Source organism: Aureococcus anophagefferens (genome assembly GCF_000186865.1).
Source record: "Aureococcus anophagefferens unplaced genomic scaffold AURANscaffold_4, whole genome shotgun sequence".
Lineage (NCBI taxonomy): Eukaryota > Pelagophyceae > Pelagomonadales > Pelagomonadaceae > Aureococcus > Aureococcus anophagefferens.
Window position 1 is genome coordinate 465,520 of NW_008705564.1, and position 25,470 is coordinate 490,989.

The following is a 25,470-nucleotide window of genomic DNA, read 5'->3' on the forward strand; positions in this document are numbered from 1 at the left end:
AGCGCGACTCGACGGTCCGCTTCGACCTCCCGGACGCGCCGCCGTCGTCCGACGACGACGAGGCCGACGCGCCCCTCGAGCCCTTCGTGCCGCGGACGTGCGTGCCGACGACCTACGACGGGCCGGCGCCGGGCCACGCGCTCCGCGTGCTCTCCGGCGTCGCGTTCTCGCTCCCGCCCTTGCGGGAGAAGCCCGCGACGGCCGCGGACCACGCCGCGGAGCAGCGCAGGCGCCTCGCGGCGCTCCCGCCGCACGCGGAGATCGACGAGCTCACGGAGGGGCGCCTGAAGATGGAGGACGACGTGCGCCGCCTCGTCGCCGCGGCGCTCGCCGCGGAGTGAAGATCTATGGTCGGCCGAGGGGTCTTAAAAGTACGCGATGGAGCGTTCTTTTTGAAGGTGGTGGGTTTTCTTTTGGGGAGTATGTGGTGCGTGCCGGGAGGAGTCGTGGGGAGAGGCGTATAAAAGGCTTATAAAGCGCAAGGCGCTCGAAAAACTACTTAAGTAGGGCACAACCCTGAGGCTACCTGGCGTCAAGCATTCAACGTGAAATTGACGGGTAAAACATCCTCTCTGATGCGGTGGACCAGAGCGAGATTCGAAGAGCGCATCATACTTCCTTCTCATTCACAGCACTCACTCGGTACGCCCCGCCGCCCCTCTCAAACCTTCCCGAACCGGTCCCATCCTCCTCCCCTCGACCTTCCGAACGAACGGTCCAATCGAGGCCCGAGAATTCGACTCGTGCGCCGAGTTTCGGCGCCGCGACAATCGCTAGAGAGAGCTTTTTCGCTTCGCGTCAAAATTCCCCCCGGCCTACTCGTAACCCCGCCCCGCCCACACGCCCCCATCGACCCCCGAACCGAACGACACCGACCCACCCCACGAAACCATGCCCTCGGAATCCGCGGCCGCCACATTCGCCCGAAGAATCTCCGAGCGTATCCGCGCGAGCCACATTCGCCGCCCCGAATCTCCGAGCGTATCCGCGCGCTCATCCGTCGACCGCCCATAGGCACATCATCATCATGAAGGGCTTCTCCGTCACCTCCGCCGCCCGCGGCATGGGCGTGCTCCTCCTCGTCACGCTGGCGTCGGAGATCTCCGCGAACCGGTCCGACTGGGAGCAGGAGGACTACACGTGGCTCATCGTCTGCGCGGGCATCCTCGCGTTCTGCGCGGCCTGGGGCATCGGCGCCAACGACGTCGCCAACGCCTACGCGACGTCCGTCGGGTCCAAGGCCATCACGGTGAAGCAGGCCGTCATGCTCGCGTCCGTCTTCGAGTTCCTCGGCGCGCTCCTCATGGGCTCGAACGTGTCCAAGACCATCCGCAAGGGCATCGCCGACGTCAAGTGCTTCGACGACAACCCGGGCCTGCTCATGTACGGCATGACCTGCGTCATCATCGCCGTCGCGGTCTGGCTCCTCGTCGCGTCGTACCTCGAGATGCCCGTGTCGACGACGCACTCGTGCGTCGGCGGCATCATCGGCATGGCCATGATGTCCCGGGGCCGCCGCTGCGTCGTCTGGAACTACACGAAGAACGACTACGGCAACGGCAACACGAACATGAGCTTCGACAACTTCCCGTTCCTCGACGGCGTGTCGGAGATCGCCGTGTCGTGGGTCCTGAGCCCCATCGCGTCGGGCTTCTGCGCGGCCATCCTCTACGGCATCACCAAGTACGTCGTCCTCGAGTCGTCGCTCATCCCCGAGTCCGTCGCGCCGCCGCACCTCCGCGCGAAGGTCCTCTTCCCCTTCATCGTCGCGTTCACCTTCGGCGTCAACTCCGTCTTCTGGATCGTCAAGGGCACCAAGGGCCAGCCCGAGCGCTTCGGCACGAGCCGCCTCGTGCGCGAGGCCAAGGCCGGCAACCTCGCGCCGGCCATCGAGGTCGGCGGCATGGTCGCGGCCTGCGGCTTCGCGCTCGCGGCGCTCGCCGTCATCCCCATGTCCAAGTGGGTCGACGACGACATCGCGGCCAAGGAGGCCGCCAAGGCATCCGCCGGCGACGACGCGGAGAAGGGCGCCGCCGCCGACGCCGCGCCCGCCGAGGGCGTCGTCGGCTACGTCAAGCACGAGCTCCTCGAGGCGGACCCGCACGCCGTGCTCAAGACGAACGAGAAGGTCGGCGACATCCACGCGAACGTCAAGCACCACGACGCCAAGGCCGAGGGCTTCTTCCGCTACGTCCAGGTCTTCACGGCCATTGTCGACTCCTTCTCCCACGGCGCCAACGACGTCGCCAACGCCATGGGCCCCTTCGCCGCGGCCTACGTCGCGTACAAGAAGGGCAAGGTCGTCAAGTCGCAGGAGCTCACGGACGGCACGATGATGTGGATCCTCGCCATCGGCGGCGTCGGCATCGTCGTCGGCCTCGCGACCTACGGCTACAAGATCATGAACGCCATGGGCGTCAAGCTCACGGCCATCACGCCGTCGCGCGGCTACTGCATCGAGCTCGGCGCGGCCTTCGTCATCATCTACGGCACGGCCCAGGGCTGGCCGCTGTCGACGACGCACTGCCAGGTCGGCGCGACGGTCGCCGTGGGCCTCTTCGAGGGCACGGCCGGCGTCAACGGCAAGCTCTTCGCGAAGACCTGCTTCGGCTGGATCATCACGCTCGTCGTCGTCGGCACCGGCACGGCCATCCTCGTCGGCCCCTCGCCGGAGCCCCTCAAGGACGAGTACTGCGCCGACTGGGCCGCGGTCCACTACAACTAGGGCGCCGCCGAGCCCCCGAGCCGGGACCCCCGCCCCGGCGGGCGGCCCCGCGCGCGGCCCCGAGACCGCCGCGGCACCCGCTCGCCTCCTCCCCCCAAGCAAGAGCGCCGCCGCGCGCGCCCCGCGCCGCCGCCGCGCCCCCGGCTCTCCCAGAGAGAATCCGTCCCTAACACTGTATGCTGCCTCGTCGCGACGGCGGTCCTCCTCTAGATTTACCCCAGGGAGAGCGCGGACCTGGGCTACCCCATGGCGATGTACACCTCGGCATCATCTACAAGAACGGCGCGTCGTGGCACTGCGCGGGCCGCGTCCGCGTCGACCGCGCGAAGGCCCGGCGCCTGCTCGAACGGGCCCTGGCCTTGGGCGAACGCAACGCGCGCGACGCGCTCCGGGAGATGGACGAGGACGTGCCGAACTGCGGGATCGTGGCGAAGGTCTTCCTCTTCCTCGCGTGCTGGGTCCTCTGCGGCGAGCTGTTCCTCGCGGCGCTGCCCTACGTGGTCCGCCGGGGCCGCCCGGAGCCCGCGCTCGTGGCGGGCGAGCCCGCGAACGCGGGCGCGTCGTCCGCGCCGGCTTTGCTCAGCGACGGCGTCGACCTCGGCGAGCGGGCGGCCGCCGAGCGGGCGGCCGCCGCCGAGCGGGCCGCCGCCGAGTACTTGTAAATCACACCACATCAATCTTACATGAACCCTCAGGACGTCTGGTACTCCTGGCCCAGGGCGGGCCCGAAGGCCTCGTAGGAGTTCTGGAGGTCCTTGGGCGCCAGCGAGAGGCCGTCGGGGAACGCGACGCAGTCCCAGCCGCCCGCCATGAACGCGCGGATGTTCGCGTGGTCGGACCCGTCCGGGTGCTTCCGCACGTCGTCGGTGTAGTACGCGCCGAACAGCGCCAGCGTCGTGCTCGCCTCCAGGCCCGCGATCTTCGCGAAGGCGAAGATCTTGCTCGAGCCCTTGTTGTCGCCGGCGGCGCTGGCGACGTCGCCGACGCTGAACGCGACGTCGCGGTAGTCGTACATGTCCGCGATGACCTCCATCGTCAGGTCGAAGGAGATGTCGGCGCGCTCCTCCGCCGTGCCGAGCATGCCCATGAGCTTTTGGGCCGACGCCGGCAGCATGCTCTGCGACGACGCCGGGCCGGCGAAGCGCGGCGTCGCCGACCGCACGGGCGACCGCGGCGCGAAGGCCGCGGCGCACGCGACGAGGGAGAGCAGGCGCAGCTGCATCGTGCGTAGAGAGGCGCGGTGTTGCCGCCGGAGAGCAAGGCGCTCGAGAAGGCGCGCGCGCTCGACGCTCGAGTCGGCGCTGCCGGCAACACTCCGGCTCGATGCCGTCCCCAAAACCCTTACCTACCCCTGGTAGCCGAGCCCCCAGGTCGTCACCGTGCAGTCGTCCGCGGCGGAGATGAGCACCGCGTCGTCCGCGCCGCGCGCCGCGACCTCGAGGGCCGACAGCGGCGCGTCGTGCGCGCCGCCGTCGCGGTACTTCAGCACCGGCGCGGACGAGGCCCAGGCGAACGCGGCCAACGACCCGTCGCTGCCGCCCGCGAAGACCGTCAGCCCATCGCGGCCGTCGACGACCTTCAGGCACCGCACGTCGAAGCCCGCGCGCGCCTCCGCGAGCCGCGTGCCGTCCAAACCAAACTCCGCGACGACGCCGTGCTCCGCGGCCGCGAAGACGCGCTCCCCGTGTTCCGTCGTCAGCACGTCCACGGCGGCCACGGGCCGGCGCGCGGAACCATCGACGTCCGCGGCGCCGATGGGCCGGCACTGGCCGCCCGCGCGCGCGTCCCAGACGAGCAGCCGCCCGTCCTCCGCTCCCGCGGCCAACAGCGTCGCGGACCCGTTGAGCGCCACGCAGCACACGGGCGCCTCGTGGTCGTAGAGCTCGAGGAGCGGCGTCTCCTCGCCGGAAGCCACGGAGCCCAGGGACCACAGCTTCACGACCGCGTCCCACGCGCCCGTCGCCAGCGCGCCTGCGCGGAACGCGCATCTTCAATACGCGCGCGCGTGCGACGGTTTCGACGCACGCGCTTCCGCCGTGCGTCGAGAACTCGATGAGAGCCATCGATTCGTCCAAACATCGGCCGAATCGACGAGAGTTCCGAAGTTTCGCGGGGACCCCCCGAACCGTTGTTCGATCTCCGCGCGGCGGCGCGCCGCCGCGGAGCGCGAGGCCCGAGATCGACGCGTCGTGGGCCTCGAAGCGCGCCGCGAGGCAGGCCGTGTCCGCGCGGTAGACGACGACGTGGTTGTCCCAGCCGCCGGCCACGGCCAGCGTCGCGTCGTCGTCGAGCGCGACGCACGATAAAGCCAGGGGGCTCGCGGCGAAGGACCTGGGCAGGAAAAGGGTGCGAAATTCCAAACTTTCGAGGCTCCTCTCTCGGCCGTTTCCCACTCGTTTTGGCTCACTTTTGGACGAGCGATCATCTCTCGGAACGCTCTCGACGCGTGGATCCTTCATCTGGAAGGATCGCGCGCGGAACGCTCGTGTCGAAGCGAACGTGAAGCACCCGTTTCCCGCCCTGCTCAGGACCGCGTCGTCGTGAGGCCGTCGTCGCTGCCGAGGCTCGACAGCTTCAACCCGCCGTCGCGGCAGGACGTCGCGACGACGCCCCGCGCGTAGGCCACGTCCGTCGTCACGTCGCGGTGCGGGCGGCTCGTCTTCTTCCGGTGCAGCGACGCGACCTCGCTGGGCGCCGCGAAGCGCGGCCGGTCGCTCGCGGCGCGCGGGAAGGAACTCGGCGGCGGCGCCTTGGCGAGCGCCGGCGCCGGCGCCTGGCGCGGCCGCGGCCGCAGCGGCGCCGGGGCCGGCGGCGGCGCGCGCGCGACCTCCAAAACGCGCGGCTGGAGGTTCGGCGGCTTCGCGGGCGCGGCCGCGGGCGCCGCGGCGGCGGGCGGCGGCGGCGGCGGCGGCGCGGACGCCGCCGGCGCGTCGTCGTAATCGACGGAGAGCGTCGGCCGCGCCGCGCGGCCGCGCGCGGCCGCGGCCTTGGGCGGCGTCGGCGGCGGCGCGTCGACCAAGACCGTCTCGTAGTCGTCGTCGCTCTCCGACGCCGGCGGCGGCGGCGTCTCCAGCAGCTCGCCGTCGCGGCGCACGTGGGGCGCGAAAAAGAGCTTCCGCGGCGTCTGGCCGAACTCGTCGATCTGCAACTCCAACGCCGTCCGCTCGCGCTCCTCGCCCACCTTATCTAAATCCACGGTCCCCTCGTAGGTCAGCGGATGGAACACGTTGTCGTCGTCGATGGACCGCTGCTTGCACCCGAAGACGAGATCGATCCAGTGGTGCAGCCGCGCGGACACGTAGTCCGACTCCAACGCCGCGCGGCACCGCTTCACGAAATCCGCGGGGTTCCTCGCCCACGGCGGCAGCTTCACGTCCCCCAACCGCTCCCCCGCCTGGGTCACGCCCAGGGGCACGTTGCGGCCGTTCACTAAAAACTCGCCGTCGCCGTCGTAGAACTCGGGGATGAGCTCCTTCAAATCCGTCGACGCCGAGCGCACGGACGTCCACGCGTCCCGCACGGAGTCGAACATGCGGTCCGCGGCGTCGAACTTGCCGTTCTGCAGGCAGAGCATGTACTCGGGCACGCAGCGCACCAAGAAGAAGAGCACGTAGCCCGGCGTCGAGTAGTGCGTCCCGTAGAGGAACGGCGCGTCCTCGGGCTTCGCCGCGTCCTCCGCCCGAGGGAACTCGTCCCCCTCCGGCGGCGGCGGCGCGGGCGGCGGCGGCGGCGCGCCCGCCGCCGCGGAGAAGCGCCGCGCCAGGGGCTGGAACTTGTCGTTGAGCAGCCCCCGGAAGCGCTCGTTCGCCGCGAGGAACGACCTGGGCGGCACGAGAGTGATGCAACGTCGCTTCAACGTGAGCGCGCCGCGCGCGCGCGTTCCTCAAAAAGCATCCACGCTTCGAGACCGCTCCGAGGGATGATCGCTCGTCCAAAAATCAGCCGAAACGAGTGAAACACGGCCGAGATCGGAGCCTTTGAAGTCGGGCATGTCGCTCTCTTGTGCTGCCCCGGGAACGACGTCCGCGCGGCCGCGGCGCCCGAAGCCGCGCCCCGGCTCTGCGCGCGCGTCGGCGCGCGGACGACCTCGGGCCCCTTGGACGGCGCCGCGACGCCGGGCATGTGCGCGTAGCGCTCCCGGAAGTTCGCCAGGCGCCGCGGGCAGAGCGCGCCCACGGGCTTGGTCAAATCGCGGAACGTCTTCGGATCGTCCAAATCGAGGCGCTCCGACTCGTAGTCCGCGACGACCCAGGGGAAGACGGGGTACTGGCTCAGGTCGTGCAGGGACCGGTCCGCGACCTGGTTCAGGAGCGCCAGGTAGGAGAAGTTGTCGAGCTCCTTCGTCTGCCACGCGCGCGTCGCGTCGGAGAGCAGCCGGTCGTCGACGCACGCGGCCGCGAGCTCGGGCCGCGACTTGAGCGCCTTCCAGCAGGCGTCCCGCTCCGCCGTCGACGCAAAGGCCACGCGCAGCACGCCGTCGCGCCGGTGGCCCCGCGCGCCGCCCCGCGACGCGGACGCGGGTCTCCTCAACTCGATCTCCAAAGCCTTCGACGCCATCATGTGGCGGCAGCGGCGGCAGCTCGCGACGCGGTCGAAGGTCGCGCTCATCGCCGAGTCGCCCACGTTGTTCAACGCCGCGGGCTCGAAGTAGACGCGCTGCGTCGTCACGACGACGACGCCCGGCTGCCGGAGCAGCGGCGACACGCGTTCGCCCTCGAAGACCGCGCGGCGCCCGCCGCCCCGATCCACGACGTTCTCGCGGAAGTCCACGAGCTGGCTCATCTCGAACTTGGCCACGCGCAGCGGCGCCGTGATCTGCGCGAGCAGCGTGGCCTCCACGTGGGACCCCTCGCGCGCGGCGACGGCCGCGGCGTCGCTCAGGTTCGACGCCAGCCGCGCCAGATCCTCCGCGGCGCTGTGCGCGGGCGCGAAGGTGAAGACGCCCGGGCTCGGCTTCGTCGCAAAGGGCGCGGGCACGGAGTTGGCGAACATCTCGACGGTCCAGGCGCACGCGAACGCGACGCCCGCGTTCGTGTTCGACACGTTCTTGACGTGCTTCAGCGGCAGCTTGAGCAGCGGGCTCCGCGACTCGTTGGGCTCGAAGACGAGGCTCCGGCTGCAGCAGCGCAGGCGCCCCGTCGCCGGGCTCCGCCCGTCGGAGAGCGTGCCGGAGAAGTCGCAGAGGAAGAGCTCGCCGTGCTCGAGCTGCAGGAGGCTGAACCGGCCCTTGCGCTTCTTCGTCGGCACCTCGAGCACGCTGTACTGGGCGCTCACGGCGAGGGCCCGCTGGAGCATCGCGGCCCGGCGAGCTCTCGCTCGCGAGGCGAAGGCGCGAGGAGCGCCCGGCGTCGGACGAGGTGGCTGCGAGACCTCGAGAGGCGAGGCGAGACCGCCGGCCGAGTCGGGAGATGAGCCGAAGATGGCGACATGATCGTCACATTGCAAGGCGATTGGGAGGAGCGGAAGCATGAAGAAGTCGGTCTACGTGCTCTGCGGGTGCTGGGCGTGCACGCTGACGGCGTCGACGCTCATCACGGCGTCGGCGCCGCTCGCCGCGCGCCACGTCGGCGCGTCGCGGGCCCTGGCGCCGTTCACCATCGGCGCCTTCCTCTTCGGGGCTGCCCTCGTGTCGCTCGTGTCGTCGCGGCTCTTCCTCGCCGTGGGCCGCGGCGGCGGCTTCGCCGCGGGCTGCGTCCTGGGCATGGTCGGCGGCGCCGTCGGCGTGGTGTCGCTCGAGGCCCAGGCGCCCGGCGGCGTCTTCGCGGCGTGCGTGCTCATCGGCACGTCCCAGGGCCTCGGCCAGTTCTATAGATTCGCGGCGACGGAGCTCTGCGACGAGGACCGGGACAAGGCGTCGGCCGTGGGCCTCGTGCTCGCGGGCGGCATCGTCGCCGCCGTCGCGGGGCCCGAGCTCGCGGCGTCCGCGAAGCGCCTGGAGCCGCTCGGGCTCAAGGCCGACTTCTCGGGCTGCTTCGCGCTCGTCGCCGCGGCGAACGTCGTCAACCTCGCGTTGATCGCCTCCGTGACCTTCGCCGAGGTGGCGCGCTACGCGCCCGTCGAGGACGACGACCCGGAGCGCCTCAACGGCGCCGCGCCCGCGCGGAAGACGTCCCTGCGGGCCATCTTCTCGCAGCCCGAATGCGTGTGCGCGGTCTGGGTCGCGACGCTCGCGCACACGGCCATGGTCATGCTCATGTCCCCGCTGACGCTGGCCATGGAGGCCGACGACTACTCCTTCCGGTCGACGTCGACGACGCTCGAGCTCCACTTCGTCGCCATGTACGCGCCCGGGCTGCTCGGCACGGGCGCGCTCATCCGTTTCGTCGGCCCGCACGGCGCGTCGTCGCTGGGCTTCGGCGTCTTCGCGGCGGCGGCGGCGACGCTCGCCGCGGGCCAGTCCTACCTCGAGTACTCGCTGGGCATGGTCCTCTGCGGCGCCGCGTGGAACCTCTGCTTCACGTCGGGCACGGTCCTGCTGACGTCGTGCTACGACGCGCGCGACGCCGTCCGCGTCCAGGGCGTCAACGACCTGGTGCTCTTCGGCGTCGCCGCCGTGGGCTCGCTCGCCGCGGGCTACGTCTACTCCTGGGCGGGCTGGCGCAACCTCGTCTTCGTCGTGTCCGGGCTCATGGCGCTCGCGTCGCTCTTCCTCGTCGCGTCGCTGGGCCTCAGGCGCGGCCGCGGCGCGCCGAGCCGCGACGGCGACGCCTACGCGCCGCTCGCGGCGTCGGCGGCGGACGCGCAGTAACCCGTCGTTGCGGCTACCCCCCTAGGTCGTGTGCACGAGGGAGTGGATCGCGTGCATGGTGCGCGTGCGCTTGTTGTTGAGCGACGCGTCGATGAGGGCCATGACGCCGGAGACGGCCGCGTCGTCGTCGGGTTCGTCGAACATGAGCGAGCCGTGGACCCAGGTCACGTCCTCGATCTTCGCGAGCTCGGGGATGCCGCAGTCGACCATGAGCATGAGCAGGACCATGATGTGGTCCCGGTGGCGCCGCAGCACGAGGAACGCCTTGCAGCACAGCTCCTCGAATTTGCGGTAGCGCGCGCCCGCGCCGCGGCCGCCGAGCACCGTCTCCATGTGGGGCGTGAGCACGAAGGGCGCGGACTCGCGCTTCACGCCGAACTTCTTCTTGAAGTTCCCCAGGAAGTGGCCGAAGTCGATGTGGAAGTAGCGGCCGTCGCGCGTGAGCATGATGTTGTCGTTGTGCCGGTCGCCGATGCCGAGCACGTACGTCGCGACGCAGTAGCCCGCCAAGCTCCGCGCGAAGTTGTCCAACGCGTCGTGGAGCGCCGCGCCCTCCGCGAGCGGGTTCGCCTCCTCGGAGGGCTTGAGGAGCCAGGGGTGCTGCGCGCGCTCGAGGGCCCAGTCGTCGCGGTGCGCCTCGGAGTGGCGCCGCACCTGCGACCTCCGCGACCGCCGCGCGTCGGACTCGGCTTTCGACGGGTCGCGGACGGCCGCGCCCGCGCCGGCCGCGCGGCCCGGCGGCCGCGCGGCCGCGACGGCGCCGACGTCCTCCGTGGACATGGTCGTCGCGCGCGGCGTGAGGCCCGCGTGGCGGAACGACTGGCCGTGGTCGAGGCCGCGGCGGCCCGCGCGCGCGGCCGCGGACTCGGCTTCCAGCCGCTTCTCGGCCGCGTAGGCCGCGCACTCGCGCGCGAGCCAGGCGGCGACGGCGCCCGTGCCGTAGTAGGCCTCGTGGGCCGCGCCGTACTTGCGGCTCGCGCGCGTCCGCGGCTTCGCGCCCGCGCTCCTAAATCGCTCGTCCTTGGTGATGTTCGCGAGCGTGTTCGCCTGCTGGACGACCTCGATGAAGCCCTGCGCGCCGGCCGTCGCGACGCAGCCGTAGGGCGACATGCGCAGCTCGAGGCCCGCCTCGGTCCAGAGCGCGTCCATGGACCGGATGATCTGGAGCGTGAGCTGGTCCTGCCTTAAGTCGTCGCCGCACTTGAAGATGACGACGTGCGGCGGCGCGGCGCGGACCGCGTTGTGGAACGTGAGCCAGAGCGGCTTCTGCGCCGAGCCCATGACCTTGCACTTGGCGAGGTCCAGACCGCGGCAGACCATGAAGGGGCTCAACGGCAGCTGGAAGGCCCGGGGCAGCACGACGCCCTCCAGCTCGCGGCGGAGCACGTCGTCGCGGTCGCGGTCGGAGCTGCCCTTCATCTGCTTGACGGTCTCCGTGATCTGCGCGAGCTTCGTGACGAGCAGCGCCTGGTGGCCGAGCGTCAGCCGGTACTCGCCGCAGCGGCGGTTGTAGAGGTCGAAGAGCACGCGGCAGCAGTGGTGCTCGTCGTTGACGTCCTTCTCCGTCGCGAGGGACCAGTACAGCGCGTGGCCGCAGACGCTCGGGTTCCGCAGGGCGCGCCTCAGCAGGAAGCGGTTCAGCGCCGTGTCGTGGGACCGCTCGAACTTGACGACCTGGGCGAGCTGGAGCATGACGGCCGCCAATTCCGCGTCGGGCAGCGCGTTCATGCAACGGACGGCGTACGACCGCACCTTGGGGTCCGGGAAGCGCACGCTCAGCAGCTGGAGCGCCTCGAGGGGCGGCATGGGCGCCCAGGTCTTGAGCAGCCGGTAGCCCTCGCGGACGTCGTCGTGGTTGCCCCAGTTCACGGTCAGCAGGAACTTGGGCAGCGCCTTCGGGTTCGACGCGAGGACCTCGCGCTTCGCCCAGAGCAGGCGGCACTCGTCCTCCGTCAGCGCGTGCATGACGTGCTCCGCCAACAGCCGACTCAGGTCGCCGTCGAACTTGCCCTTGAGCTGCTTGGACGCGCGGTGCTTCGCGGCCAAATAGGACGCCTCCCCGGCGCGCGACGCGAGCTTCTCCCTGTCGTCGAGGATCAACGACGCGCGCTTCCACGCCGACGGCGCCGCGACGTCGTCGTCGTCGCCGCCCCGCGGCGTCTCGGGGGGCGCGCGGAAGTCGTCGCCCGTCATGTCGCGGTGCAGCGACGCCTCGGCGTAGACGACGGAGCCCCCGTCGACGCCGCCGTGGTCGAGGTCGACGGCGCAGGCCGCCTTGCCGCTGCGGTAGCGCGGGCCCAGCACTTTCTCCCGCCGCGCGTAGATGGCCGCGTCGCCGCGCGCCATGGGCAGCTTGACCCGCTCGGCCTTGAGCACGTTGTGCGCGTTCCACAGCGGCGTCTTGCAGAACGCGAGCGACGCGCCGTCCGCGCCGTGGAGCGACACCTTGACGACCGTCGCGCGCGGCAGGTCCCGGAGCGTGAGCTCCGTGCCCCGCGTGAAGTGCATGCCGCGCGCGGCCTCCACGAAGGTCGGCTTCGGCGCGCCGCCGTCCTTCGTCGAGAAGTCGGCGACGTAGACGGGCAGGCCCTTCTTCGGCGACTCGCCGTTTGCCTCGTCGGGGGGCAACGAGCCGCGGTCCTTCCGGACCTTCTTGAGCAGCGCGGGCTTGGAGTCCCAGGGGACCGTGAGCTCCTCGACGCCGTGCATGAGGACGACGCGCGCGAAGACCCTGTGGTCCGCCTGCGACGCCAGAAATCGGTAGAGCCGCGCGCCCGCGTCGGAGCCGCTGAGCTCGGACCGGTCGCCCGCGCCGTGCTTCGGCAGCCGCTTCTTCTTCTTCTTCTTCTTCTTCTTCTTCTTCGGCGCGGCACCGTTGGCCTCGGGCTCGTCCGCGGCCTCCTCGTAGTCGACGTGGTCCTCGTCGAGGGGCGGGAACACTCTCACGGCGGAGAGCGAGATGTCCGGCGGCCGCTCGACGATCGCGGACGCGACGAAGGTCTCGGCGCCCTTCAAAAACTGGAACTCGGCGTGCTTGGCCCGGAGCACGCGCGTGACCTCCGCCGCGAGCTGCAGCAGCGCGAGCTCCTGCAGCACCGTGAAGGGCGCGCGGGGGTCCCGGAGCGCGACGATCGCGATGACCTTCTTCGCGTCGTCGTCCGCGCGCGCCTCGAAGACGGGCGCGCCGAGGGCGCCGTCTTCCTTGACGATGGCGCCGCCGACGGCGACGTCCCGGACGAGGCCCGCCCACGTCGCGCCCTCGGGCGGCGGCCGCGCGCCGTCCGCCTTCTCGTCGGGCTTCCAGAGGACGGCCTTCTTCTGCCGCACGTCCACGGGGAAGTAGAAGTCCGTCGCTTCCACGTCGAAGAAGCCCCGCGCAAGGCACAGCAGGCGCTCGAGCATGTCCTCGAGGCTCATCTCCGGCGTCAGCGCCTCGAGGAGCAGCAGCCGCAGCTCGGACGCGAGCGCGTCCGGCAGCGCGTCCCCCTTGCCCTTGAGCGCGCGCGCGACGGCCGCGACGCGGTCCTCCTCCGTCTCGCCGCCGCCCCGGCTCGTGCGCGGCAGCAGGTCGGCGTACTGCGTGATGTACTCGACGAGCAGGTTCGTCGCCTCCTCGTTCGCGTCGTGCTCGTAGCCGCGGAACTGCGCGCGCATCGTCTTCGCCGCGTCCGCGGTCGGCGACTCGCCGAGCGCCCGCTTGTGCGACTTGCCCGCCTTGAGCCGCGCCTTGTGGCCCCGGTCCATGACCGCCTCCTCGAAGGACTCGCGGTCCAGCGTCAGGCACGACACGCCGGCCTCGGCGTCCGCGACGCACGTCGACGCCCGGGGCTCGTTGAGGATCATGGCCCGCTCGCCGAAGTAGTCGCCGCTCGAGAGCACGGCGACCTGCTTGCCGTAGGCCGGCGCCTCCGCGGCGGGGAAGAACGCGGCCGCCGCGCGCGTCGAGTTCGACGCCGCGGCCTTGGCGGGCTTCTCGACGAAGACGCGGACGCGGCCCCGCACGATAATATAAAACTCCTCGCCGCGGTCGTCGCCCTGGCGGATGATGACCTCGTCGGGCGCGTAGTCGCGCACGAGCAAGGCCTCGTGGACGCGCGCGAGCTGCGGCTCCGAGAAGCCCTGGAACACGGGGATGGACCGCAGGAAGTTCGTCGACGTGTCGACGGTCTCCGCGTGCTTGGCCGCCTCCGGCGTCGCCGGCGCGCCGGGCGCCGCGGACGCGCGCTTCGCCTGCTTCGCCGCGGCCAACGCCGCGTCCGCGAGGCTCGCGCGCTCGAGGACGACCGGCGCCGGTCTCGCGAGCGCGTGCGCGCGCTCGTTCGCGCCCGCGAGCCGCGCCTCGAGGTGGCCCCGCGCCGCGCGCTCTTCGTCGAGCGTCCGCTCGCGCCGCTTGAGCTCGCGGCTCAGCGCGTCGACGCGGTCGTAGAGGAGCCCGGCCTCGGTCGCGAGCTTGAGCGTCCGCGGCGTCGCCGCGGCGAGCGCGCCGTCGTCGCCGTCGTCGAAGCGCGCGTCGACGCGGCGCCCCGCGGCCTCGCAGCGCGCGACGCCGCGCACGCAGCCGACGACGACGCCGTGCGCGACGAGCGGCGCGCCGAACGCCGTCCAGCCGTCGGCGGGAAACTCCGCGGCGTCGAACTCCGCGCGGCCGACGAGCACGTCGTCGCCGACGACGGTCCGCGCGTCGTCGTCGTCGTCGTCGTCGTCGTCCGCGGACACCGTCGCCGTGAACACCGCGAGCGAGAAGGCGCCGCGCGCGGAGTCGGCCGGCGCCGAGAGCACGTCCGTCGGGAAGCGGCTCTGGTAGGTGAGCTCGCGCTTCGCGCCCTCCTCGACGTCGAGGGTCGCGTTCGTCGAGCAGCGCCGGTGGTCGCCGCGCGTCGCCGCGTCGACGTTGCGCTGGATCCGCGCGAGCACGCCCGCGGCGCCGGTAGGGTTGAAGCCGAAGTCGCCCGCGGGCGCCGCGCGCGCGGGCGGCGCCGGGGCGAGCGCGCCGCCGCCGCCCGGCGCGGCGCCGGGCACGTCGAGCTCCGCGCGGCAGACCGTCGCCTCGGCGTCGTCGCTGTCCGACGCGTCGTCGAAGTCGCCGTCGGGCGGCAGCGCGAGGCGCCGGCAGCGGAGGTTCGCGACGTAGAGGATCCGCGCGCCGTCGTTCCGGAACGCCTCGCCGGGGTCCGCGAGGGCGACGTCGAAGGCGGCGCGCACGGGCGCGTGGCGCGACGAGGCGACGTCGGGCCGCCGCCAGGCCCCCGCGACCGCTCTGAGCGGCGCGGCGCCCGGCCGACTCCGCCAGAGCACGCGGTCCGCGTAGGCCGGCGCGCCCGCGTAGGCCACCGTCGGCGACGCGGCGCCGACGTCGACGGCGTCGAAGCCCGCGAAGCAGCGGCCCGCGGCGCGTTCCCGGTCGAGCTCGTCGTGCCGCGACAGCTCGCGAAACCGCCCCGCGGCCGCGAGCGCGCGGAACGCCTCGACGGCGTCCGCGCGCGTCCGCATCTTCGACGACGTCGCGCAGAGGCGGTAGTTCAGGTCGCCGGCGAAGAGCACGTGGTCGCAGCCGTCGAAGAAGTCGTCGCCGAGGTCGCGCGCGCAGTCGCGGAGCGCGCGGCTCCGCCGCGCGGCGCGCGCCTCGCCCGGCGGCAGGTGGCAGCAGACGAAGGCCAAACTCGCCGCGTGGCGGCCGGAGACGCCGAGCACGTCGACGCGGGCCCCGAGGCAGCCGTGGCGCTCCGGGTCCGCGCCGGGGATCTGCGCTTGGGCGGTCTCGGCAACTGACACCTGCAGGTGGCCGCGCGCGAGCACGACGACGCGCAGCGCGCCGGCGCGCCGCGCCGCGACGACGTCGAGCTCGAAGAAGGCCGCGAGCGCGCCGACGGCGCCCTCGTCGGCGTCCTGCAGCGCCACGCAGACGACGTCGGCGCCGCGCGGCGACGGCTCGTCGGCGGCGTCGAGGGCGCCCGTCGGATGCAGCCACGTCGCGAGGCGCGACGCGTCCCAGGGCCGCCCGTCCATGTTGTGGCTGCCGACGACGAGCCGCATCGTCGTCGACGGCGACGGCATGTCGACGCACCGCGCGGGCAACTGGGGCTCTATACCTATAGATAGGCCGGAATCGATTTTGGGCTGCATCATCAGGGCAGCGTCGCAGAGAGCCGTCGACTTGCCGTCGAGCTCAGCGATATACGCCCGAAGGAAGTGCCCGAAGCCGCGCCGTCGAAGCCACCATGGGCAAGAACAAGCGCAGCGACAAGCTCAAGGGCGCCGGCGACAAGCGCCACAAGGGCGCGAACCTCGAGGTGACGCTCCGCGAGGACCTCGCCAAGGCCAGCGGCGTCGTCCAGCCGAGCGCGCCGCGCGCGGCGAAGCAGCGGGCCCGCGCGGGCAGCGACGAGGACCTCGACGAGAAGCAGACGGCGAGCATCCAGGAGATGGCCAAGGCCCAGCGCGGCGAGGAGGCGCGGCGCGAGGCCGACGATCTGGCCGCGCGCGCGTCGCGCGTCGCGTTCGACGTCGAGGAGGTGAGCGACGACGACGACGACGACGACTACCTCGACGGCGACGAGGGCGACGACGTCGACGAGTCGGCCTTCGACATCGGGTCCGAGGCGCTGAGCGCGTCGCAGGCCGCGCTCGTCGACTCGTTCATGGCGCCCAAGCCCGGCGCGCGCCGGACGCTCGCCGACGTGATCATGGAGAAGATCGCGGAGAAGGAGGCCGGCGCCGGCGCCATGGACGACGACGTCGAGGACAACACCTTGCCGGAGCGGGTCGTCGAGGCCTACAGCGGCATGATCCCGCTGCTCGAGCGCTACCGGTGCGGGAAATTGCCGAAGGCCTTCAAGGTCATCCCCGCGCTCGAGCGCTGGGAGGACGTGCTCTGGCTCGTGCGCCCGGACCTGTGGAGCGCCCACTGCGTCGAGGCGGCGACGAAGGTCTTCGCGTCGAACCTGGACCCCAAGCGCGCGCGCGTCTTCTACAACGAGGTGTTGCTCGAGCGGTGCCGCGACGACATCACCGTGAACAAGAAGCTCAACTACCACCTCTACCAGGCGCTCCACAAGGCCCTCTTCAAGCCCGCGCCCTGGTTCAAGGGCATCCTGCTGCCCCTCGTGCAGGACCGCGACTGCACGCTGCGCGAGGCGCTCATCTTCGGGTCCGTGCTCGCGAAGGCGTCCGTGCCCGCGGCGCACGCGGCCGTCGTGCTCCTGAAGCTCGCGGACATGGCCTACTCCGGGGCCCAGTCCGTCTTCCTCATCGTGCTCCTCAACAAGAAGTACGCGCTCCCGCGCCGCGTCGTCGACGCCGTCGCGAAGAGCTTCCTCAAGTTCGAGAGCGACGAGGCCGAGCTGCCCGTGCTCTGGCACCAGTCGCTCCTCACCTTCGTCCAGCGCTACCGCGCCGACCTCGACGACGCCACGTCCGCGAGCCTCCTCAAGCTCCTCAAGGCCCACAAGCACCACACCATCACCCACGAGATCCGCCGCGAGCTCGTCGCCGGCCACAAGAGCCGCCACTAGGCTGCCCTCTTTAACGCGCGGCGCCGCCCTACGCCTTGTTGAAGTTGAGGCCGTTGGCCTCCGCGTAGCGGCCCATGAAGCGGATGAACCGGTCGAACGCCGCGGGCGTCGTCATCTCGTAGCGCACGACGAGGCCCACGGGGTCGCCGTCGACGAAGCGCGCGTTGACGTTGGGCGTCGACAGCTCGCCCTCCTCGTCCATCATCGTCATCGCCGTGATCGCGCCTGGGAGCGGGCGCGCGAGATCGCGGCGGGCGAGATCGCGGCGGTCCGAGGGGCGTTTCGATCTTCGGACGACGAGCGACGTCCACTCGACGCGCGCGCTCTCTGGTGAAACGAGCGCGGGACGGGGACGCGCGGAGCGCCGTCGAATCACCCCGCGGTCGGCGCCGCGGCGGCGCCTTGGGGCACGTCCGCCTCGCTCTCGCAGTTGAAGAAGCTCGGCGCCTGGAAGTCGAAGGTCGCGACGCCGTTGTCGCCGTCCCGCGACCGCGTGATCTTCACGTCGGGCACGTCGGGCTCGAACATGCCCTCGTAGAACTGGATGCCGGCGGCCGGCGCCGCGCCGGCCTCGGCGGCGGCGAGCCGGAACGCGCGCGGCGACGTCCGCGCCGACGGCGCGAAGGCGACGGCGGCGGTCGCGAGGGCCAGGAAGCGAAGCATGGCTGCGGCTGTGGCTGTGATGCGCGCTGCGCGCTGCGTGCAAGGCCGCTGACAGAGCTGACAGAGCTCACCACCCTGGAGTCCGAGCTGATCGAGAGCACACCGCCTCAACAAACGTCGCCGGGGCACTCCCACCTGCGGCGCGGCGACACTCGCGACCGATGGTCGTTGCGGAGCTGTTCCGCCCGCACTACGCGATTCGATCCGAGGGTCGCGATGCGCACGCGTCCGAGCTCTTCGTACCGAGACGGCGCGCGCGTCGAACACCGCGCGTTCGGGCGACAACGCCACGCAGCGACAACGCCATGCACGACAACACGCAAACAAACACGCAGCTGGACGAAAACCCGAGGCTAGTTTACACGGTCAAAGTGAGGCGAGGCGGTCGAAGCGGCGCGGCGAAAAATTGGGGCCGGGTGGGTCAGGGCGCGCGGGCCCTGGACCGGGATTCCAGGTGGAGCGATCTCAAAAAGGAGTTCATGGCCTCGTAGGCGTAGTCCACGGGATCGTCGTCGGCGCAGGGCGGGCGCGTGGGGGGCGTCGCGGGTCGCGCGGGCTCCGCGGAAGGCGCGGCCGGCGCGGCCGCGTCCTGCCACTGCTGGATGGAGTCCTGCAGCGCCTGCGTCCGCAGGCGCTTCACCTCGCTGTCCGACCGGTCCGACCGGCTGTCGTCGGAGAGGGAAGAGCGCGGCCGCTTCGCGCTGAGCGACGGTTCGCAGCTGCCGTTCTGCCAGTTCTCGGCGCCGTAGCGCTCCCACTCCATGCCGCGCGGGGCGCGCCTCGGCGACGCGGTGCGCCGCGGGTCGGTTTTGGTGCGCACTCTGGACGCGGCCTCGTCTGCCCAGGGGCGTCCAGGCAACAGTCTACGACTAGGCGCAGCGTCGCGTGCGACCCGCAGCACAGCCGAGGTTTGCGCTGCACCACGGAAGTCACGACGATGCCGTCGAGCACCTCGACGCCTCCCGCGAGGCTGCCACCCGACGCCGCCACTGCGCGATTAGGCCGGCGCGAAGCTCGGCGCGACGAGGGACGTGCGCACGAACTTCTCCGCCTGGAGCCGGTCCCGGGAGCCGACGCGCTTCGTCCGCTTCCGCGTGGCCTCGGGCGGCGCCGCGGCGGACGGCGGCCGCGCGGTCCGGCAGCAGGCGCGCCCGCCGGGGCGCCGTATCCGCGCCAGGAGCGCCCCGAAGAGCGCGCGCGCCGCGGCGACGGCGGCGTCGTCGCCCGCGGCGCAGAGCGCGCGGACGCGGTCGGAGACCGCCTCGCCGCGCGCCGCGCACCCTAACCCCTTTTGGTCGCAGGCGTTCATCCGGGGCCCGCCGCGCGCGCCGGGCCGGGGCCGGTGCGTGAACAGCGAGGGGAAGGCGCAGTGCATCACCTCGAGCGTGCCCGCGAGGTCCTCGACGAGGCCGACCTGGGCAGGACAAGAGAGCGAAATTCCCAACTTCAAAGGCTCCTAGCTCGGCCGGTTTCCACTCGTTTCGGCTAATTTTTGGACGAGCGATAATCTCTCGGAGCGCTCTCGACGCGTGGATGCTTTTTCCGGAACGCGCGTGCGCGGAACACTCATGATGAAGCGACGTTGAATCACCCTTGTCCTGCCCTGAGGCCGACGGCGTCGTAGGACCGGAGCGCGCGCGCGACGTCGACGGTCCCGTCGCGCGCGGTCAGCGCGCGGTCGCGCTGCGCCGACGCCTCGCGCGCGAGGGTCAACCGCTGGCGCTCGGAGCAGTCGTCCGTCGCCGCGCAGGCCGTCGCGTTCGCCTTGTCGGCCGCGTGGTAGACGAGCGCGGACCGCGTCCGCGCGCCGCAGCTCCGGAAGACGTTGAACCGGCCGATGGCCTCGCCCCCAAAGTCGCCCGGCGCCAGGTCCGCCGCGGCGCCGTAGTCCAGGTGGCCGATCGCGACGACGGTCTCGTTCGCGGCCCGCTCCAGCGCGTGCGCGACGTTCGCCACGAGCTGCGCGCGCCGCGCGGGCGACGTCAGCACGGCGTCGTGCCAGAAGGCCGGGCCCAGGTTCACGACGCTGCCGTCCGCGTAGACGCGCTGGCGCGCGAAGGCGCGCAGCAGCTCCGTGAGCGTCGTCGACCCCGTCTTCTCGATGCGATTGTAGACGACCAAGCGCGGCTCGCGCGAGCCGCCCGTCTTCGCGCACCAGCCGTCGACGAAGGCGCCGAGGTCGTCGCCGGCCGACGCCGCGGCGAGGGCAGCCGCGACCATGATGATGCGCGGAGCCATCATCGTCATGATCACCATCGACCCTTAAAGTTTGTCAAGGGGATCATCATTCGCATCATGAATCAACCTTGGACTAGTTGTTGAAGTATTGAGGAATTGATGGTGGGATAGCGCATTCCTGCTGCTTCTTGTGCGCGCGATGGCCAATTCTTGGGTCGTTTGAGCGCCAACGTGCCCATGGGCGCCGCCGCCACGACGGCGAAGCAGCCCCTGGCCGAGGTCGCCATCAAGAACGAGATCGGCGTGCTCTACGGCGAAGAGGCCCAGCAGGCCTTCGCCGCGCCGCGGCCAAGGAGGACGACGTCGTCGCGTGGCCGAAGGTCCAGGCCTACGCCGAGGCGCACGGCCTCCTCGATCCCAAGGCCGTGCTGTTCAAGAACCTGAGGCAGTTCAAGATCGCCCGCGAGCAGATCGAGGCCATCTACGACGAGCACTTCTCGGGCGCGGTGCGCGAAATCCGGTGGCGCAGCGCAGACCTCGGCGACGACTGGCGCCAGCGAGGGCTGAACGGCGCGCCCGCGGAGACGCTCGATGAGCTGTACGAGGTCGGGAACAAGGCGTTACTCATGTACGCCGAAGTCATGACCGCCGCGTGCCCGAGCGACGCGGTCCTGAGGTCGCGGAAGCCCCGGAACGTGAGGTGCACGCGCGCAGCTCGTGTTGATTTCACAGTCTCAGGCGCCCTCGCCCCCCGGTATGCTCGCGCGGCGGTCCGGAGCCGTCCGGACGTACGAAGCAGCGCCTTGAGCACGCGAGCGCGCGCGCGGTCCGCGGTCCGCGCGGCTCGCCCCGGCCAAAATGAGCCTAAATGAACGCAAGCTCGGCCGCGGTGCCGCCGCCGAGGTGCTGCCCGATGATGATGATGGCTCGATGGTGGTGGCTCGCGCCCGTCGCGCTGGCGGCCGCGTCCGCGAGCGAGGTCTGCGACGCGGACGTCGTCGCGGCGGCGAGCTGCCCGCGCGGCGCCGAGCTGCTGCGCCGGGCGCAGGCGCGGCGGCTGCCCCTGGCCGTGACCATGCTCTGGGCGACGTGCCCCGAGCGGCCGCCGGCGGACGACGACGACGAGCTCGCAAAGTACAAGGTGTCGGACCCGGCGCACTCGGCGAAGCAGCAGTCCACCGTCGCCGACGACGCGGCCCAGGGGATGGCCGTCAACATGCAGTCGCGCGGCCATGCGTCCTCCACCGGCGCGGCGTCGCAGTTCGCGCGCAGGCAGGCCGCGATCGCCGGCGATTCCGCGACGACGAGGCCCGCGACGCAGGCCAGGCGCCAGAGCGCGCGCATCACTCACAAAGCTCTCCCATGCTGCCCTGCTGCATCATCTCCTGGGACCATGCTGCCCTGCATCGTCGCGGCAGCATCCGGTGGGAAGTCGTGCGAGCCTTCCTATGGGCAGCCAAGCCCGAGGGGTGCGCGACTTCTGGGTGTGATCTTGCTGAGGCACTCGCGCTGCGTCGACGATGGGCGGCGACGCCGAGGCGCGCACGCGGACCGTGCGGCGCATCCACGGCATCCCCCACGAGGGCGAGGACAGCACGGGCGCCGAGCTCGCGGGGAAGGCCTACCGCGAGGGCCTCGTGGAGCTCGTCACGTTCGTCGTGGCCTTTGGCTGCGCCATCCTGCTGGTCCTGTACTGCTACCGCGCGGCGCTGTGCTTCGGCGCGCGCTGCGGCTGGCGCGCGCGGTGGCGGCGGTCGTGCGTCGACGGCGCCGCTAAGCGCGCGGGCGCCTACCGGCTGCTCCTCGCCTTCACCGTCGTGGGCGTCGTCGCGGCGTCGCTCGCCGGGTCCTTCGGGGAGGCGGAGCTGCTGCGGGGCGTGAAGAACGTCGGCGACGCCGTCGAGCGCCTCGGGGACTGGCTCGAGCACCTGCGGTCGCTCTGCGTCGACATGGTCCGGTCGACGGGGACGATCACGCGGGCGACGAAGGACGTCACGTGCTCCGGCGAGGAGCTGGACAAGTTCGTCGGCGACGTCGCGGTCGTGAACGCGACGATCGGCCGCGTGTCGGACGTCTTCGACGCCATGATCGACCCCGTGCGCCGCGTCGAGGACCAGGTGCGGAGCCGGGGCCGCTTCTGGGTGACGCTGGGCGTGCGCCTCGTGACCTTCGGGCCGTCGATCGTCTACGTCTTCCCCATGTTCTTCGGCCTGCTCGGCGAGGGCCGCTGCAAGTCGTGCGCGATCGCCGTCGTCGAGGGCGGCGCGTGCTGCTCGTCGTGCATCGGGTTGCCCGTGGGCCTCGCGCTCTTCGCCGTGCTCTTCGTGCTCTCCATCGGCCTCGCGGACTTTTGCTTCCTCGGGCCCGCGGCGGTGCTGACGGGCGGCAACGAGGACAACCGCTACCTGGCCTACTACCTGCGCTGCGAGGGCTCGAACCCCATCTCCGTCGACGTCGACGCCATGGCGAACGCCGTCGACGAGCTCGACGAGTACGCGGACGAGCTCGAGCTCGCGGGCGTCTGCACGGGCCTCGACGCCGCGGCCTCGGACATCGACGGCGCCATCGGGGACCTCCAGGACGTCGTCGACGAGATCACGGAGGACGTGCTCAGCTGCAGGTACATCCAGCCCATCGTCGGCGACCTCTTCTACGACGCCGTCTGCGACCGGACCGTCGAGGGTTCGCGCCGGCGTCCCGCGACGACGTTCGAAACCTTCGACCGGGAAAACAAATCGTCACCGACGCGCGTGGTAGGTCTCTACCGCGTCTGGGTCGTCGTGCTCGCGTCGGGCGCCGCGGCGCTCTGCGGCCTCTTCGTCGCGCCGCTCGCGACGGCGGCCTTCCGGGGCGCGGACCACCGCGACCACGACCGCGAGCTCCGCCGCTCCTACCTCGAGGTCGTCGAGAAGGGCGAGGTCGTCAAGGTGCGGTCGTCGCTCCAGCGCGCCGTGGACGCCGCGCGCGGCAGCCTCCGCCGCGCCAAGGTCGTGCCCATCGTCGCGGAGCCCCTCGACGCCGCGGAGGCCCCGCCGATCACCGCGGAGCCCGTCGCGGCGGGGCCGCCGAAGGAATTCCTCGCGCTCGTCGCGACGACGCCCGTGACCGAGTTCGTCGAGAACCCGCTCGCGGCCGCGGCCGCGGACGGGGGGGACGACGACGACGACGACGAGACGGGCGGGGGGGACGACGACGGCCTCCGCGCCGAGGACGTCGACGACGCGGACGGGGGGAACGACGACGGCCTCCGCGCCGACGACGTCGACGACGCGGACTCGGACCGGGGCCGCGGCGACGACGACCACACGGACTCGTCCTCGGGATCGGCGAACGACAGCGACGACTACATGGACGAGGACGACGAGCGGAACCTGGACCCCGTCGACGCGGGCGCGCGCGCGGCCATGGTCGAGGCGGAGCAGGCGCGGCTCCGGCGCATGGACGGGCGATAGCGCTTAGGACTCGCGCTGGCGCTTCGGGGGCGGGTCGTCGTCGTCGTCGTCCGCGCAGAGGTCGATGACGGCGGCCTGGGGCTTCGGCTTGGCCGCGGGCCGGGCCGCGTCGTCGTCGGGCAGCGCGACGTCGATGCTCCGGGAGCCGTCGACGAGCGCGCGCGCGTGTCTGCCGGCCTTGAGGTAGACGACGACGGAGTACGCCGTGAAGTGGAGGTCCAGGGCGAGGACGCGCGCGACGAGGAGGGACCCGCAGAACTCCTCGAGCGCCTCCTTCGAGAGCCGCTTGGCCACGGTGCCCTTGGCCGCCTTCTTGCGCACGTCGTCGACGAGCGCCTTGGCCGTGCGCTGCCGCGGCGCGGCGATGGCCTCGGCGGCGAAGGCCTTGGCGAGCGCGAGCGCGGCGCCGTCGTCGTCGCGCGCCGCCGTCGCCGACGCCGCGCAGGCGTCGCAGCACAACGCGGGGTCGCCGCGCGCGGGGGGGTCCGCGTCGCCGAGCGCGTGGGCGAGCGCTTTCCGTCGGCACGCACCGCGCGACGAGCAGTAGCAGGCCATGGCCATGCCGTTGGCCGCGCCGGACGCCTCCGTCGCCGTGAGCGAAAAGATGCGCCACAGGTCCGCGGCGCGGTAGAAGAGGCAGCACCGCGCCGGCGCGCCGTCCCGGCCGGCGCGGCCGGCCTCCTGGTAGTAGCTCTCGAGCGCCTTGCTGCAGGTGAAGTGCGCGACGTACCGGACGTCAGGCTTGTCGATGCCGAGGCCGAAGGCGATCGTCGCACAGACGACCGCCACGGAGCCGCGGCGCCACGCGTCGTGGACGCGGCTCCGGCTCTCGTCGGGCAGGCCCGCGTGGTACGGCGCGGCGCGGAGGCCGCGCGTCCGCAGGCCCGACGACACGTCCTCGCACTCCTTCTGGCTGAGGCAGTAGACCACGCCCGTCGCCGTCCGGCCGACCTCGTCGACGAACGCGGCGAGCGCCGCGACGGCGTCGTCTTTCGCCGCGGGCTTCCGCCTGACCTCGAAGAACAGGTTCGGCCGGTCGCTCTTGCCGCGGAACCGCACCGTCCGCCGGCCGAGGCCCAGGATCTCCTCGACGTCTCGCAGGACCCGCGGCGTCGCCGTCGCCGTGAGCGCGAGAATCGGCACCCGCGGAAACGCGGTGCGCAGGCTTCCGAGCTTGGCGTAGTCGGGCCGGTAGTCGTGGCCCCACGCGCTCGCGCAGTGCGCCTCGTCGATGACGAAGCGCGCCAGCCGGCCCGCCTTCTCGCACTTCTCGAGCGTCGCCAGCAGCCGCTTCGACGACGCGACGCGCTCGGGCGTCACGAAGACGACCCGCCCCGCGGCCTCCGCGGCGCCCGTCGCCGCCTCGCCCAGGTCCTTGAGCGCCGCGTTGAGCGCGTCGCGGCCCGACGCCGACGTCAGCGCGACGGCGCGCAGGCCGAGGTCGCCGCAGGCGCGCGCCTGGTCCTCGATGAGCGAGACGAGCGGGCTCACGACGACGGTCGTCGCCGGCGGCCCCGCGAGCGCCGGCAGCTGGTAGCACAGCGACTTGCCGCCGCCGGTGCGCAGCACCGCGAAGACGTCGCGCCCCGCGAGCGCGGCGTTAATGATCTCGCGCTGCAGCGGGCGGAACGCCGCGAGCGCGCAGCGCTGCAGCGCGGCGTCGACGGCGCCATCCCAGGCCTGGCCGCCGCTCCAGTCCTCTTCGACGAGCTCCTCCTCGTCGACGGGCTCCTCCGCGTCCTCGAGCAGACCGTCGCGCTCCTCCTCCGCCGCCGCGATGAGGCCGTCGATGCGCCGGCGCTCCTCGAGGAGACTCTGGAGGCGCGCTTCGACCTCGACGAGGCGGTCGGCCATCAGTGGGGTACCTGACCGTGCCGATTCCGGGCTCGGCGCTGATCACGTGATCTCTATGCGCGGCAGGAGCTGCGAGAGTTCTTGCATGCCCTCTTCGGACTGCAGATTGAACGCATCCTTCTCTTCACCATGCCGCCGCCGCGATACACCATTCCAATTATGGCACACCAATCCAATTACGCCGTATTTCCCTTGCCGATGGTCTCGTTCAGCGGGTCGGGCCGGGGCGGCGGCGGGCCGAAGTCGAGGATATCCTTCTTCTTCGGCGGCGCGGGCGGGTGCGCCTTCTTGTACGCGTCGAGCTTCTTCCGGTAGTGCGTCGCCGCGCGGCGGCGCTCG

At 71.8% G+C, this 25,470-nt stretch overlaps 6 protein-coding genes across 6 annotated transcripts; 2 read left to right on the forward strand and 4 right to left on the reverse strand.

Moving 5' to 3' along the window:
- Positions 1–1,063: 1,063 nt before the first annotated feature.
- Positions 1,064–2,725, forward strand: PTA3 (putative inorganic phosphate transporter; the record flags this gene model as incomplete). Its single annotated transcript, XM_009035984.1, has 1 exon — positions 1,064–2,725. One exon carries the CDS (start codon positions 1,064–1,066, stop codon positions 2,723–2,725), a length of 1,662 nt encoding a protein of 553 aa, XP_009034232.1.
- A 3,085-nt stretch (positions 2,726–5,810) lies between these two features.
- AURANDRAFT_22311 (hypothetical protein) lies at positions 5,811–7,282 on the reverse strand (the record flags this gene model as incomplete). The annotated part of the gene is made up of 2 exons (XM_009036440.1): positions 5,811–6,386; positions 6,839–7,282. Coding segments are annotated over 2 exons (1,020 nt in total), but the record flags the coding sequence as incomplete, so codon positions are not given.
- A 2,212-nt stretch (positions 7,283–9,494) lies between these two features.
- On the reverse strand, positions 9,495–10,892 carry AURANDRAFT_22047 (hypothetical protein; the record flags this gene model as incomplete). The annotated part of the gene is made up of 2 exons (XM_009036439.1): positions 9,495–10,025; positions 10,401–10,892. 2 exons carry the CDS (start codon positions 10,890–10,892, stop codon positions 9,495–9,497), a joined length of 1,023 nt encoding a protein of 340 aa, XP_009034687.1.
- A 4,799-nt stretch (positions 10,893–15,691) lies between these two features.
- Positions 15,692–16,984, forward strand: AURANDRAFT_62019 (hypothetical protein; the record flags this gene model as incomplete). The annotated part of the gene is made up of 1 exon (XM_009035985.1): positions 15,692–16,984. The coding sequence occupies one exon, from the start codon at positions 15,692–15,694 to the stop codon at positions 16,982–16,984; it is 1,293 nt and encodes a 430-aa protein (XP_009034233.1).
- Positions 16,985–17,012: 28 nt separating this feature from the next.
- AURANDRAFT_22066 (hypothetical protein) lies at positions 17,013–17,647 on the reverse strand (the record flags this gene model as incomplete). The annotated part of the gene is made up of 3 exons (XM_009036438.1): positions 17,013–17,209; positions 17,301–17,307; positions 17,396–17,647. 3 exons carry the CDS (start codon positions 17,645–17,647, stop codon positions 17,013–17,015), a joined length of 456 nt encoding a protein of 151 aa, XP_009034686.1.
- A 5,618-nt stretch (positions 17,648–23,265) lies between these two features.
- Positions 23,266–25,182, reverse strand: AURANDRAFT_52627 (hypothetical protein; the record flags this gene model as incomplete). The annotated part of the gene is made up of 1 exon (XM_009036437.1): positions 23,266–25,182. One exon carries the CDS (start codon positions 25,129–25,131, stop codon positions 23,281–23,283), a length of 1,851 nt encoding a protein of 616 aa, XP_009034685.1.
- Positions 25,183–25,470: the final 288 nt, after the last annotated feature.